The sequence below is a fragment of the Sinocyclocheilus rhinocerous genome, unplaced genomic scaffold, assembly GCF_001515625.1.
Source record: "Sinocyclocheilus rhinocerous isolate Xijiao unplaced genomic scaffold, SAMN03320098_v1.1 scaffold930, whole genome shotgun sequence".
Taxonomy (NCBI): Eukaryota; Metazoa; Chordata; class Actinopteri; order Cypriniformes; family Cyprinidae; genus Sinocyclocheilus; species Sinocyclocheilus rhinocerous.
In genome coordinates this window covers 250,798-266,943 of record NW_015654101.1, presented here as the reverse complement: position 1 = coordinate 266,943, position 16,146 = coordinate 250,798, and the positions used below count along the sequence as shown (strand labels likewise).

The following is a 16,146-nucleotide window of genomic DNA, read 5'->3' as shown; positions in this document are numbered from 1 at the left end:
CCGTCCGTTCAAACTGTTTCAATGTTTTTAACATCAGTAAAAAATGTAAAAAATCTCCAAATGGCATTCTTTTAGTGCAAAATGTATGTAGATAAATAAGTGGCGTTTGTTACTTTGTTTTCCTATGTTGGCACATAGAAATAAACAAGATTCTAGATAATTCAAAGAATCCTGAAAAAAAAAAACACAAAAATATAAAAAATTTTTTTTACTTGGTCTTAAACAAGGCTGTATGTATATACTGCTGATTGTTGTGAATCCGTTCAAACTGTTTCAATGTTTTTAACATCAGTAAAAAATGTAAAAAATCTCCAAATGGCATTCTTTTAGTGCAAAATGTATGTAGATAAATAAGTGACGCCACTTATGTTATGTTAATGTTACTTGTTACTTTGTTTTCCTATGTTGGCACATAGAAATAAACAAGATTCTAGATAAATCTTCCTTGTGTTAATTTAGTAAAAAACAGTTTGGATAACATGTCTTAAATATTTACTTATGTTCAGTTGAGTTGGTCAGTAATGATATAAAGCAAAAAAGTAGTTTGCAGATGTTCTCTCATCTTTTTGCAGAAGGAGCCCAGTATCCTGGAGAAGCCCATCGTGGTGCAGAGCGTGGCCACTAATGGCCGTCTCTTCCAGTTTGTGGTGTTTCAGCTCAACACGACTGACCTGCAGTCTGACAGTGGAGTGAAGAATCTGGCATGGGTGGACGAGGACCAGCCTCTCTATGAGTTTGCCAAGGTCAAGCCTCTTATCAAGAAGAAAGTTGTGCAGGTAAAGAGTTCATTTAGATAAATTAACTTTGACTATCAAGATTTGGCTCTGCAATTGTTTTTTTTTTTTTTTAAAGAAATTAATACTTTTGTTTATAAATAGTGCATTAAATTGATTGTGACAGTAAAGGCATTAATGATGTTACAAAAAAAATCTATTTTAAATAAATGCTGCAAATTGTGGAAAAAACAAACAAACAGTTGTGTGGCTTTTTAAAAACATAATAACAATATTACATCACAATATTACTGTTTTTTTTTATCAAATAAATTCAGCCTAGGTAAGCATAAGAGACTTAAGTCAAAAATATTTTGAAAAATCAGTAGTGTATGGCCTATCCAACAAAAATGTAAACTTTATTTAATGGCAGGGTTCTTACATTTAGTTAGTTGATATTAAATGTGGTTAAACATGTATGTATTTGCATTTGTTTTGACTATCTCAGACGAATTGTGCTGTGCAGAAAGCCACTGTTTATTTTTTTGCTTACAAGGAAACGTTACTTGCTTAGAAAGTGCTGAACAATACTTGGAATTCTGTGCTCAACAAATTAGAATTCCACTAACTGAGTTGTGATGTTTAAGAAGGTGGTGTCAAGTTTTGTCGACTGAACATGTCATGCTCTTCATTATAGGTCCCTGCTGGTTTGTCAGGATATCAGCCTAACACCTTCAAGAAGTTCCTGGCACTCTACTTACATGGAGCAGTGTGAACAGACCAAAGCACCTTTGCCAGAATTATGCCAGAGTTATTTCAATATGTCAAACTCCCATAATTGAAAAAATAAATAAGAACTGTGAATAAAATGTTGGCAGTTGAGACTAACCATGACTGTTCATTTGAATGTCTCTTAACTAATATTGACAGAAACATTTGTTATTATACATATTTACTTGCAGAAGAGATGAGACTTGAAATAGTATGAACAAAAAAATAATTTAATCATAAAAATTACACAAGTCATTTCACTGTGTATTCCAAGGAACATAATACATACAGTAAAGGCTAAACAACATGATGTAACAGGTCAAGTAAGGCGGTACAATATTAAGACAGACTAGGGAAGAGAAACTTTAAAAAAATATATAAACTCAGGAAAAAAAAATGAATCACCCCTTTTCAGCATACTATATTTTAAAAAGAATTTTTCAAAATCCAATTTTTTGGAAAGTTTAAACAATGTTTTTCAAGCTTGTTCATTGAACAGGGAGATAGGAAGGACAGCTAATCATCCTCACAATGGCTAACCACGTGTCCCCCCAGAAGCTCAGGAACTTGCAAATACCTTAGTGTGGTGGTCACATAAGAATTTTTACTTTTGATATAGACACCCCCTTTATTCAGGGACTCAGTATTCCATTTCTGTTCACCACATCTGTGAAACTTGTTCAGTTTGTCTCAGCTGTTGAAATTATGTTAATACAAATATTTACACATCTCAAAAAATTTGAAGGAAATAAAAGCAGTTGAATGTGAGAGGGCATTCTTTCTTGGCTAAGTTTAGTTAAATAACTGTCTTTTGGGTGTTAGCGACACGTTTTTAACTGTGACTAAAGGCAAACAGCAATGGGTCAAAACACAATACAGCAGCACAAAGGAAAATGAAAACTAAGCCAGTGAGAAAAGACGCAGTGTTGCATGATGAAGTGTTGTGTTTGACCAAACTCCCACCCAAAAACACTCTTAATTTCATGTCATCCCATGTGTCCCATGGAAAAATGTCCCACATTAGGCTCATTAAAAGGCTTTAGCAGTAAAATCCATTGTTATAAAATATCATGACATTGAACAGAAGTAGTAATTTTATTTAGCTAACAGTCCATTGTATTTCCCAAGTATGCGATGAAGGAAATGACAGCAGAATGCTCGATTTTTTTGTCATTCGCATTGGTGCATATCAAATCTACTGTAGCCAAAGGTGTTCCTCGGGATTAAGCAATTTTCAAGAAAGCCATTAACAGTGTGACAAACTTGTTTTGAGGCTTTTTAAAATATCAGAGATTAGATCCTAAAATACTCTAATGGAATGTTACACACATGCTGCACATCCTCGCTGAAGAAGTACATAGTATTCTGCACTACATCCACAGTGTAAATCTTGTCATGGTCCTGAAATTTTGAGATCCACTTAAAAAGAAGCAAATTTATGTTGTCTTGGTGTGTGTGGGCTTCTATGTTAAAGTTATATGAAAATATTAGAGTGGTTTAAAATGATGGAGCTCTCAACTCAGACAGGTCCTTCCTCTATCCGTGCTGAAATGAGAAGCATCCACCTCATCCAGAGCTGTGGTAGGATTTGGTTCCTATGGATGTGTGAGGTTAGACTCAACTCTGGTTCTTGGTGAGGTTGGTCCTTGTTCTTTAAGACATGTGGTGTCTTGGTGCTGGAGCTCATCCTTCACACGCTCATTGTCATTGTCGGTGAGTACTGAAGGAAGAGAAAAGTTCATTTATACAGGCCCCCCAAAATCCATCATTAAGTCATATGTTTGTGTGTTGGCACTTACGTTTTCATTTTGGAAAGAGTGTAGGAAACTTCCACCTAGTTCACTGTCATCTCGTGGCGTTCCTGGTGGGTTAATCATGCTGCTTAGATTATTAGGAGAGTTCTGAGATTGTAAAGAAAAAAACCCCATCAAGATGTCAGTCAGCAGTATTCTTTAGTTTACTGATACTTCTATTAGATGAAACACTTTTGAGAATAAAATGTATAATTATAGGCACGTAACATATCTAAAAGCCATCATTACGAAGATTAAGTTGGCCTAAATGATCTGTCGTGTTTTATCATTTATTGACAACTACAGAACACAAATATTTAACAACCTATAATTGATAAACTTATAATAACAAACTTCAATCCATTATACAGAATTTCCACACATTTTAACCAAAGAATTTCCAGGATTTAAAAAAAAATTATATATATATTTTTCCAAATAACTGCGATTGCATTCACAAAGAAAAATTTCTGATGTACATTACCATTCAAATTTATGGAGTCTTTAAGATTTCTGAAGTGTTTTTGAAAGACTATATTATGTATAAATAATAACTTCTTTATTTGGATATATTTTAAAATAGCAATTATTTCTGTCATGGCAAAGCTGAATTTCCAGCAGCAATTACTCCGGTCTTCAGTGTCACATGATCCTTCAGAAATCATTCTTACCAGTGTTGTTTAGTTGTTTAATAATTTTATGGAAATTTTGTTGTCAGGATTCTTTGATAAATAAAAGAACAGCATTTATTTGAAATACATATTTTTGGGAAACTACAAGTTTCTAGTGTCACTTTTGATCAATTTAATGCATCCGTGCTAAAAGAAGTATTAATTTCTTTTAAATACAGAAAATCTCACTCACCCAAACATTTGAATGGTAGTGTATATTCTACATAAAAATTTCCAAGACTATGATTTTCCCTGATCTTCCCAAACTTGGAAATGACAAATTTAAAATTCCCTGATATTTCCAGGTTTTCCGTGATAAATGGAAACGCTTATTATTCTAATTGTAACAGTTGACTTTTTAACCATTATAAAGCTTATAATGAACATGATTTTTTAAGTTAAGATTATTTAGGTTTATATTCAGGTTTAGGTTTTAGTTTAAAAAATAAACTAGATCAAATATCAGCATTTGATGTTGTGATATTTTTAAATAATCCTATCCCAAATCCTTTAGCAAAGTTCAGTTTGGATTCTAACATTCTAACTGCTAGTTTTAACACCATTTCAAAAGAAATAATACGTCTAAATAATAGGTTTAATAATACCTTTGGGAGTCCATCTATGTCAACCGAACCTGTGAGAAAAGTAAAAATGAATCAACAATCATCATTTGCAGATCACATGATGTTCATTTATCTAACTGCAAGGGTAAAAGATGTTTTCAACAATTTATGTAGTTGCTATGGTGAATGGTGTTTTACTCAGTGAGCCATTCATGTGATGTGGTTCCAGTCCTCCCATTGGGACATCTGACCCAGGACCCATAGGAAACTACAAACACACATGTCAAGACAAAGGCATTTATAGAGAGATTAAGACACAATCAGAGTTCAAGTACTAAAACAGAAACATCAACACTACATGACAAAGACAGCAGAGGAGTGGAGTAACTCACATTAGATCTGTTTCCCCCTGGTGGTACTGAGTTGATCAATGTGTAGAGGTTTTCACCCGAGTTAGTGGAGTCTGTGAACACAGAGGTGGAGGTTTATGCTTTTTAAAGAGTCACCATAAACCTCTATTCTCACATCCCCTAGCCAGGCACCGTTTCTATGGCAAAGGGGCCAGTAGACAGAAATGTGACAAGCCATTACCTGCTGGACTTGGCATGATGGGTGTTCCTGGAGGACATCCACCACCTCCTGCTCCTCCTGGAGGACCCTGTGAAAGCAGAACTGCAACCAGTTTCTTTCAAAACAGACAATAAAATAAAAGGAAAAGGAAATGGTCAATTACCAGATATGTTCCTGGGGATGATGAGGACCAGTTTCTTTCAAAACAGACAATAAAATAAAAGAAGGAAAAGGAAATGGTCAATTACCAGATATGTTCCTGGGGATGATGAGGAATATGGTATCTGTGAAGCCAAAAGGTTATTTATCAGCCAAGTTTGCCGGAAATCACTAATTCCCCCTCTAATAGAATCAGCTAAATGTTCTGAAGTATCTTACTGTGTTTCCGTTATTAGGATTAGGCCACGGCCTGCCTGCTGCTGCTCCCCTGTACAGAGAAACAGAGCAGTTTCTATTTTTTAACTTTGGTAAGAACATCAAATAAGTCTCTTGTATGTAAGATCACAATGAACGCTCAAGAATTTAAATAAAGTCTAAATAAAACTACAGATTTTTTTAATGATGATCTTTGCAGCTCTGTGGAGTCAAAATATCGCTTGTTTTTTTCTAAAGCTATTTATGTATTAAAGCAACATTTCAAAATCAAATGATTTACCTTGGAAGGTCACAGTTAAATATCCAGCACAAAAATTATTAACATCATCAAAACTTTGCTGAAAAACATTTGCCGGAAATCACTAATTCCCCCTCTAATAGAATCAGCTAAATTTTCTGAAGTATCTTACTGTGTTTCCGTTATTAGGATTAGGCCACGGTCTGCCTGCTCCTGCTCCCCTGTACAGAGAAACAGAGCAGTTTCTATTTTTTAACTTTGGTAAGAACATCAAATAAGTCTCTTGTATGTAAGATCACAATGAACGCTCAAGAATTTAAATAAAGTCTAAATAAAACTACAGATTTTTTTAATGATGATCTTTGCAGCTCTGTGGAGTCAAAATATCGCTTGTTTTTTTCTAAAGCTATTTATGTATTAAAGCAACATTTCAAAATCAAATGATTTACCTTGGAAGGTCATAGTTAAATATCCAGCACAAAAATTATTAACATCATCAAAACTTTGCTGAAAAACAATCTACTACATGTATCTACTAAATGTCTTCTATCATCTGATTGATAGTTGATACTTTTTTAGCAAATAAAAGGCCTTCTAGTATCATTTTAAAAATGTACACTTTTTGCTGTGAAATCTTAACTGATTTTTATTAGGTAAACATAAGAATATTTTTTTAAAGCAATAAGAGGAAATATTTGAAGATGAACACTTACTGGACTGAAGCAACTTAGGTTTACTTGATTATCCATACACCATTTAAAAAAAATCATGTTGTGAGTATCAGTTATGGCACATCTAGCTTTTGAGGAATGTTTATTTGTGCATCTCTCAATCAGCATGGTATTGTATTGAATTATATGTCTTGCCCCCACAATAAAAGCTACAGAGCTTTTATCATAAAACTAGTGCATCAAACGAAAATCATCAAACAATTAATTGCGATTAATCGTTTGACAGCACTACATAAAACTAATCTTTTAAAAAACATTTTATCTTACCAAAACATGTTGTTGTAGTGATATATAGTGACAACTGACAACTGATATTTATTTGCATTTTATGCAAGTAATTTCTTATACTTAAAGAATCTCACTGATTTACATTACAAGCTATCAGAGTCTGACATTTGGCTATATAAATATAAGTAACTGCACCAAATTGCATATTTTTGCTTGGTTTGGGCCTCTGAATAAAATGGAGGTGATTATTTTTTTTTTTTACAAATATAAGCTCAATATTCTCCTATATCATACTGTAAGAGCCATAAAAGCCTGCATTATCAGATATGATACTCAACAAAAAACATGTCAACATTTTTATGTAGATTTAAAAAAAAAAAAACATTTTGTCTGAAGGTTCAATAAAAGATTTTTCTGACTATTTTTTCATGTCAGGATTTACAGGGAAAAAAAAAATTCCTTTCCTAATTTAATATGCAGAGACGACATAGAGTCAGTCATCTAGAAGTTAATTCTCCTGGGGTCTCTGGGTGCTATCAAAACATTACTGTTTGTTTGAACATCCTGACCAGCCTGACATAATGTAAAATTCCACAAATACAATAGACTGAGAGTGTCCTTACATGTTCACCCCTGGCATTCCAGGGCCCATGGAGTTTGGAGGCCTCATTCCTCCTCCATAGCTCTGTAATGATAACCAAGGATCAGACTACGATGCCCAGCACCCCGAGAAGACACCATGAGAAAGGAGAAAACAAGGACACAGTTAGTTTAGAGGAAAACAGGCTGAACATAATTTATGGAATTCGGCTGATAAGCTGTAGTAATGACTGTGAATGTGTGGATGCCATACAAAAAACTGAATAAACACAAGAAGTGCATTCAGAAAATTGGTAAGAGTAAGACAATTGATTTAACATTTCACTTGCATTGTTCCTCAAACAAATAACTATTAAAATGTTTCAGTAAAAATATATTTGTAAATATCATTGTTTTTTTTGTAACTTTAGTATTAGTGCATATAAAATAAAATTATAAACGTCTACCATTTTTATCTGTCCATTTATTAAAAAGGACCACAGGAAAAACATGCCTTGATTATGTTTAACTATGTTTTACTGTATTTTACCTCTTGCAATAAACATTCAGACTACATTTGACTGTTTTCAAAAACATTTATTTATTTATATATTTATGTATTCATGTATGTAATTATTTATTTATTTTTTAACAGTAGTACAGTTTCTTATACTCACCTAGGCTGCATTTAAATATGTTTTAAAACATAATTTATTTCTGTGAAGAAAAGCTGAATTATTAGCAGCCATTACTTTAGTATTCAGTGCCACATTATTCTTCACAAATAATTCTGATATGCTGAGTTGGTGCTCAAGAAACATTTCTTATCATTATCAGTGTTAAAAACAGTTGTGTTGCTAATATATTTGTGGAAACTGTGATCATTTTTTCAGGATGCTCTGGATGAATAGAAAGTTTAAAACAACAGCATTTATTTGAAGTAGGAATCTTTTGTAACATTATAAAATGTCTTTATTGTCATTCTTGCTTCTTTGCTTAATAAAACTATTAATTTATTTTAATAATATGTGCATACAGTATGCGTATAAGATGTACATTAAATACTGAGGTAAAATACATTGATATACAATTGTTTTAGCTACATTGTCCAGTCCTAGAAGTAAGCAAAACTAATTGATGGGGTCTAAGGCAAAGATACTCAGATTTTCATGAATGACAGTTGTGAAGTTGAGCTTTAGGACAGTATAAGAGCCAGACCTGTGGTCCCGGTCCCATCGGGCCCATTCCTCGAGGAGCATTCATTCTCTGCATAGGTGCCAGATTTGGATGGCCTGACCAAATAATAACACCATTTTAAAATTTAACAGACATGCACATCAAAATGAAGTGACAATGCTGAATTGAATTTGAAGTCTACTTGTAAAATAAATAAGGGACTTTCACCATCAAACAAACACTGATCCCATTAGTCTCTTACCTGTTGGTCGTGTAGGGTCCATCATATTTGGAGGTAAAGGCTGCCCACCTGGAGGCTAAAGAAACAGAGACAGTCAAGTGCTAAAATAAGTCAAAGTTAATAAACACAGTTATTTAAAACATTTTAATGTGACTTACCGGGTTACCCATTCTGATGGGTGGCCGAGGTCCTCCAGCATAGCGAGGAGACATAAAAGGCTGAATATGGGAACATACAGTAACAGGGTAAAAGTTAAAGTTAAAAAGTTACGTTTAACTGCAAAAAGTAAAATTTTTATTTATTTATTTATTGATAAAAATGTATCAGCATGTAACCAATACAAAAGCTAAAGGAGAGAGGAGGAAGAAAAACGGAATATTTTAGGAAAAGCATATCAGGATGTGTGCAGGTAACATGCATAACCATATAAACAGAGAGAATGTGTACATAGATATGTGTGCTGTTACCTGTCCATGCGCCCCCATCATGTTAGAGTTGGGAGGTAGCTGAGTGTGAGGGGAGGGTTGGGAACCAGGTGGTCCCTGCAAAGAGGGTAGGGGGAGGAAGAGAAGGTTGCCATAGTATCAGCAGCAAAATGCCAAGAGAAAGATAGCGCAAAGTCAAAGACATGGCAGGTGAAAGTGACAGGTGCAGATGAAGAGAACAGAGCCAAAGGCAAAAGATAGTTTGAGCTGATGTCACTCTTCATTCTAAAGTGTTTTTGCTTCTATCTATGCAAAATTACATTACTAGTTGCAAAATTATTTTGATTCTCAAGAAAATTCATCAGGTTTTAAGGATGTTTAGATAATCAAAAGAATAATAACTAAGTACATGTTTTTACAAATCATCATCCATGTCACCACTAGAGGGCAATGGGGTTTAACCGTGGTCTAAAAGACCAAAGACACTCAGCGGTTCAAAAATTTTCTGCATATCCACTGATACACGTTTCAGGACTTGCATAAACCAGTTCCATGTTCTGCAGCTCTCAGTATCTGAGAATCTGTGCCATGCTGCATTCCCACAAAAGCTCTTGGAGGGTCATGACTCCATCTGGTCTGACAAAGATTTCTCCATATGCTTCCTTCAAAAATATAATTATAAACATCTTTTCATCCATAAATATTTTCCTAGAACTCGTTATGATATTGTGATGAGTCACCCTCTCAGAAAGCTTCTGAGTGATAAAGCGTTAACTCCACTGCTGAAGGTACATCCCACCAACACATTTAGTGCTACTCAGCAGGGCAATGGCGAGCCCACTCTCAGAGTAGAGAATGCACATAACCCTGCCTGCCATTAGCGGCTAATGGTAGCAATCAGACTGGTTCCCCGCAGACACCCAGCTTGGCAGATGACCAGAGACCGTGGCATAATGGTTTTTCTGTGAACCAGTGGCACGTGTCTGAAACCCTGAGGGCTTGCAGTCAGATTGTTACTGATGGTTTATGGAGAGGGTGAGGAGGAATGACCCACCTGGAAGAATCCGGGGGGCATGGGTCCACCCGGCATGCTGTCACCGGGAGGCATGTTGCCTAGGACTGGACTGGGTGCCGCAGCAGCACTCTGTAATGAGAAGAGAAAAAAAACATATGATGGTAATTAAAATATGCACTACTACTAGTTTTGAGTCAGTAAGAAATTTGTAAAGACATTTACATTTCTATTCATCAAGAATGCATTACATTAATCAGGTATTTATAACGTTACAAAAGATGTACAAAAGACAAAAAATGTATCATGGTTTCCACAAAAATATTAAGCAACACAGCTGTTTTCAACTGGGATGGGCATTTTTCAAAAATACCGTATTCAAATATTTGGGCTCATAAAAAAATTAATATTCAAATATTTGAATATACGTTTATTTAAATGACGTTTAACGAGAAAGATGTTATTTTTTTTAATAATCAGTTTGTCACCATTTCTGAACAAGCTTATGATTAGGCATTATATACACAACAATATTCTACAACAAAGTTTTCTTTTAGTCAAAAACGTGTGTAAACAAACAAACAAAAAAAAATATAGCCTATATAAAGAAAAGCATTCAAGCTCAAGCAGAGCAAATAGAAAAAAATAAAGCAGGCCGTGCCAATTACAGTACAGAACGTACATACACTCGAGTCAGCCTATGTTTATTGTGTTTATATTGTTTCACATGTTAATGTTGAGAAAAACAACAATATCCACATGCTCGGGTGTCTCCTCAGTCTGATAACAATAAGAACGCGTGCCGACATAGACATTCCAGACACAAAGATAACCGTACGTTTATTTAAATGACGTTTAACGAGAAAGATGTTATTTTTTTTAATAATCAGTTTGTCACCATTTCTGAACAAGCTTATGATTAGGCATTATACACACAACAATATTCTACAACAAAGTTTTCTTTTAGTCAAAAACGTGTGTAAACAAACAAACAAAAAAAAATATAGCCTATATAAAGAAAAGCATTCAAGCTCAAGCAGAGCAAATAGAAAAAAATAAAGCAGGCCGTGCCAATTACAGTACAGAACGTACATACACTCGAGTCAGCCTATGTTTATCGTGTTTATATTGTTTCACATGTTAATGTTGAGAAAAACAATAATATCCACATGCTCGGGTGTCTCTTCAGTCTGATAACAATAAGAACGCGTGCCGACATAGACGTTCCAGACACAAAGATAACCGTGTGCTAAGCGAAGTTTCTTTCAGCGCATTGTGTGTTCTGGGGCCCGTTTCAATAAGGAGGTTCAACCAACTCGGAGTTGAAACTTGAACTCTGAGTTGACTTACCCTGATATGGGAAACTCTGAGTTTTTGGTTTCAGAACAGCTGAACTGAGTTAGTTCAATCCACTCTCAGTAGGTTGAAGTATAAAAACATAATTCAATCAGGTAAAGCTTTAAGCATAAAACTTTCATGGGTGTAGGCTACATGACTTTACAAACATTTGACATATTAAACAAATATCTTTCAGTGTCTATTCCAGTGTGCAGCAGCTTTTTCTACATAGTCTAACCCTCTTTTCACATAATTAAATGTGCTCATGAAACTACACAAAAATTCTCATAAAAAGGGTGAGAGCGAGGCACACTTTCCTTACCGCTTTGCATACAGTGGCCTTACTAATGTGCTCTGAATCCCTGATGTTATATAGAAAACTACCATTTAAAAAATAGTACCGCTCAAATAAATATGCATCCTCTCCCAATGTAAATGTAACTCCCTATTAATGCAGCCTACTCATCTACAGGATTCTGCATAAAAGGACATACCGTTTTAGTTACTTTCACAGTGTTTGCATGATAAAAAATGCAATGAATGAATGTACCTGCAATGCAAAAAATGCTTTTCTTACTTATTATTTTTGTCTTCTTGTTTCCAATCAAAATATCTAAAGATTCTTAAATCAAGATGCATTTTCTACTTAAGAAAATGACAAAGTATTTAGTCTTTTAAGTGTATTTTTCTTATTTTGCAAATTATCTGCCAATGGGGTAAGAAAAATAATCTTGTTTCCATTTGCATTAAGATGACTTTTCTTGTTTAAAGTAAGATGCACTTTATTTAGATGACAAAATACTCATTTTGCATTTTTGCAGCGTGTATGAATGAATGAGGTATTTAAACATTGCTTACACTTTAAAAAGGGGGGGGGGATGAAAAGAAACTGGGTTTACCAAAGAAAACCTGCTCCCGACCAGGTTAAGTTACGATGGTAACTGACTCGGAGTATAAGGTACCTCTCATTCAGAAACGGGCTTGACTTGTCCTGCTTTCTCATAGTAAATAGTTCACCCAAAAATGAAAATTCTGTCATTAGTTACTCACCCTTATGTCGTTCCAAATCCGTAAGACCTTCGTTCATCTTCGGAAACACAAATTAAGATATTGATGAAATGCGAGTGCTTTCAGCCCCTTCATAGACAGCAACACAACTGCAATGTTCCCAGGTCCGGAAATGTAGCAAAGACATCGGTAAAATAGTCCATTTTGACATCAGGGGTTCAACCATAATTTTACGAAGCTACGAGAATACTTTGTGCACAAAGAAAACAAAAATAACGACTTTATTCAACAATTCTTCTCCTCCTCATCCCGTCTGCAGTGTTGCGCAGACAGGATATTAAGAATATCTTAATTTGTGTTTTGAAGATGAACAAAGATCTTACGGGTTTGGAACGACATGACGGTGAGTAATTAATGACAGAATAAATAGGAAAAGCATATAAAGCAATAAATAGGAAAAGCATAAATAAATCAAATCAAATTACTATTTTTAGTAAATGCAGCCTTTGTGAGCATAATAGAAATGGGCTACCACTTTATTTCTGTAGCATTCGTGGTATATCTTAATTAAGAGTTAGTCACCCCTAAATGTCATATAAGACTGAGGTTGGTAATTTAACCAACCAGTCAATCAGTCGGTTCTGCGTGGACTAGGCTTTATGTAGACATCATCTGAGACTTTAGCAGCATCTGTCAAACTAAACTGCATTAATATGGTATTAACCTTGCGTAAAGCTGCATAATTCTTCATCGCTTGCTCTCAGTCTTTCACTGAGGGAACTCTGGGTAGGGGAACAGCTGGTCATTCTTTTCCTAGGTCAGCATGTGAAAGCTGATTACAACAAAGGTCAAGGCTTAAGAGACTTAAGACAGGTGAGGCGAAATCTTACACAGAAATCCCTTTAAGCAGATCATCTTGATACAGCTGCTTCAATTGGACAGTGGAGATAACGCTGAACACTTCAAAATAAAGTCACATTTATGCTTTATAGCACACTGCTGTATCGAGCCTTCATCTTTTGGGAGTCTAACTGTTACAACCACCAAATGAACAGCATTTATTGAGACACCTCATATATTGCAGCAATTTTCTGTGATGTGCACAATGTAGGTAGGTGTATCTACCTAAATTTTTTGCAAAACTTGCCTATACATACAATTTGCTGCAGATTTCAGCTAAAATGAACACTAATCAAATTATGATTAAAGGGCAGATTATCAAAGACTACATTTTCACATGGTTACATGCAGAATACTATGTTATCACCTAAAACACTTTTACCATAATGCATGATTTGTAAACAAATACATTTTAACGTTTGCATCACATATCCAGCTCCATGTACAGGTTTTCTTATGTAGTAAACTGACTGTTTATGCAATGCAGAGTGCTCGGGTACAACTCCTGTGAAACATGGGTTTGACAAAAAGTTCAAAGTTGTGTAAAAACAAGGTAAAAAGAGAAACTGAACATGCTTTTTTTAGTGCCACTTACTGGACATTTCACTTTGAAACCACAGCACAACATGCAATGTAATGCAAAACTGTATTTTTCATGTGCCCGGGTTGCACTGTGTCTGGCCAGCTTATCAAGGTCCTCAGAGAGTCAGGGTTTGACAAAAAGTTCAAAGTTGTGTAAAAACAAGGTAAAAAGAGAAACTGAACATGCTTTTTTTAGTGCCACTTACTGGACATTTCACTTTGAAACCAGAGCACAACATGCAATAAGCAATGTAATGCAAAACTGTATTTTTCATGTGCCCGGGTTGCACTGTGTCTGGCCAGCTTATCAAGGTCCTCAGAGAGTCACTAGCTCAGCTCTGGGAGTACAGACAGACTATGCATCAACAGATATATCTCTCTACATCCTCATATGGGACTGTCTAAACACTTAGACATATTGCTCTAGCAACAGTTTATCAACACTTCACAATCCTCTCAGACCCTTGAATTAGGCCAGAGGGACATCATTTAGGGCATTTCCTCAGCAGTTCAAACTAATCTCCTTTGTGAACACTGTTGTTCTCTCCATGACCAAATACCACAAACAGAGATTAACTGATGAGATTAACAAACTCCAAAAGAGTCTAGACATAAAATGGCATTGGGTTGGACAAGTGATGGATCTGTGGATCAATACACAAATTCAGCAGAGTCAAACACGAGACAGCAAGTCTGTTGATGAGAAGCACATTTATTCCTTAAAGACTGAAAATTCAATATTTACCCACAATCAAGTTCTGGAGAAAACTGCCTGAAAGAAAAGCATCTGTCAATGGATTGTGTCGATACAGAACAACACCACTAAACCAGAAAAGGGGTATAGCGAAGTCATTTAAGTAGAGAGTAACTGAAACTTTATGACTTTACTATCTCTAAAAAATCTGGTCCAAAATGTAGCTTTTAGCTTTTTCTGCCCAATTGACATCCAACTAGACAGAAGAAAACAACAGTAAAATCTTCAATTGTTTATTTCCCATGCAACAAAAGGGTCTACACAAGGAATTATATACAGACAACACCAAAGTAATGTGTAGAAAAATTGTATGATGTTTTAGAGAAAGAACTCTAAAACAAAGCATAATATACAGTTGTACTTGGGGATAGCACAAATAAAATTAAGAAATTAGTATTAATTAATATTTATTATTACTTATAAAATGGTTAGTTCCAGTCCTTGATGCTGATTGGTCATAAGCGGTGTTTCATTCATGATAAAGCATGGCTATGACTGTTTCACACAATGGTTCTATTTATCACCAAAGACCACAGAATACCCAAGATGTGTCACCCATATAGTTTTGAATGGGTAAAAATGCAATGCTCCGTATGGCCAAAGTCCCTTTAATGCAAGTCATTTCACTCGGCGACCATCTTTGAAACGCCTCTTGGGCATGCAAGTGCAGCTCCTATCTATTTGAATGGTGAAACATCAAATTCTCCAAAACTGTTTGCCAAGCTTATGATTAAATTTCATATTTGAAATCACCAATGAAATCTGACAACAACTGTCTCATAAATGTTGTTTCTGTTGCTCAAATGGTGTTGAAAAAAGCTTATTTTTCAGGCTAGACCACCTAGTGTGCTTGTGCAGTCCTAAGTGCACGTCTCAAATGCTGACAATCTCTATAGCAACCGGGACTTCTAACGGCAGCTGCAGTGACATGATGCAATGACTTTACCAATTAGCGATTGGCTCTTTTATTCAGAAGGAGGGGCTTTGATAGAGCAGCCATATTGAGTGTTGCATTTTTCTACATTCAAAACTATACGAGTTTACGTGTCGTCTTGGGTATTCTATAGTCTTTGGTATGGCCACTCTATTGATGGAAGCTTTGTTTTAACGCTATTTGATTTATGAGACAGTTGTTGTCAGATTTCATTGGTGATTTCAAATATAAAATTTAAGCATGGTGAACAGTTTGAGTATTTGATGTTTCCCCATTCAAAGAGATGGGAGCTGCACTTGCATGCCAGAGAGGCATTTCAAAGATGGCTACCGAGTGATATGACTTGCTTTCCCTCATCCGTCCCTCGGGTCATTTTGACCCAAAACTCATTTTTAAAGATTTTTAAAAAATCGAGCATTGATCGTTATGTTATGAGACTTTTTTTACTTTTGTCACACTTGAACCGGGAATACATGAAAAAAAATTTGAGTGAATTTGAGCAGTTTAAGTGGGTGCTATAAAAAAAAGTATCGAAAGTGTCCCT

At 35.2% G+C, this 16,146-nt stretch overlaps 2 protein-coding genes across 5 annotated transcripts in view; one reads left to right on the top strand and one right to left on the bottom strand.

Annotated features, from left to right (window-relative positions):
• Positions 1–1,568, top strand: part of mrpl37 (mitochondrial ribosomal protein L37) — a 7,522-nt gene extending 5,954 nt beyond the window's left edge. The window contains exons 6-7 of the mRNA XM_016523577.1: positions 573–776; positions 1,411–1,568. Coding sequence (XP_016379063.1) covers positions 573–776; positions 1,411–1,488 — 282 coding nt within the window. The 3' untranslated portion in view covers positions 1,489–1,568. The remainder of the gene's footprint in view (positions 1–572; positions 777–1,410) is intronic.
• An 81-nt stretch (positions 1,569–1,649) lies between these two features.
• The window catches only part of ssbp3a (single stranded DNA binding protein 3a), a 45,465-nt gene continuing 30,968 nt past the window's right edge, over positions 1,650–16,146 (bottom strand). The window contains exons 5-18 of one of the 4 annotated variants that reach the window (XM_016523579.1): positions 10,129–10,218; positions 9,117–9,191; positions 8,808–8,867; positions 8,671–8,725; positions 8,451–8,524; positions 7,277–7,362; positions 5,867–5,915; positions 5,330–5,365; positions 5,103–5,169; positions 4,904–4,974; positions 4,710–4,779; positions 4,554–4,582; positions 3,284–3,385; positions 1,650–3,204 (exon numbers count right to left, since the gene is read on the bottom strand). In XM_016523579.1, coding sequence (XP_016379065.1) covers positions 3,175–3,204; positions 3,284–3,385; positions 4,554–4,582; positions 4,710–4,779; positions 4,904–4,974; positions 5,103–5,169; positions 5,330–5,365; positions 5,867–5,915; positions 7,277–7,362; positions 8,451–8,524; positions 8,671–8,725; positions 8,808–8,867; positions 9,117–9,191; positions 10,129–10,218 — 894 coding nt within the window. In that variant the 3' untranslated portion in view covers positions 1,650–3,174. Of the gene's footprint in view, positions 3,205–3,283; positions 3,386–4,553; positions 4,583–4,709; positions 4,780–4,903; positions 4,975–5,102; positions 5,170–5,329; positions 5,366–5,459; positions 5,509–5,866; positions 5,916–7,276; positions 7,363–8,450; positions 8,525–8,670; positions 8,726–8,807; positions 8,868–9,116; positions 9,192–10,128; positions 10,219–16,146 lie in introns of all 4 variants that reach the window. The other 3 variants (XM_016523580.1, XM_016523581.1, XM_016523582.1) reach the window with 3 other exon arrangements.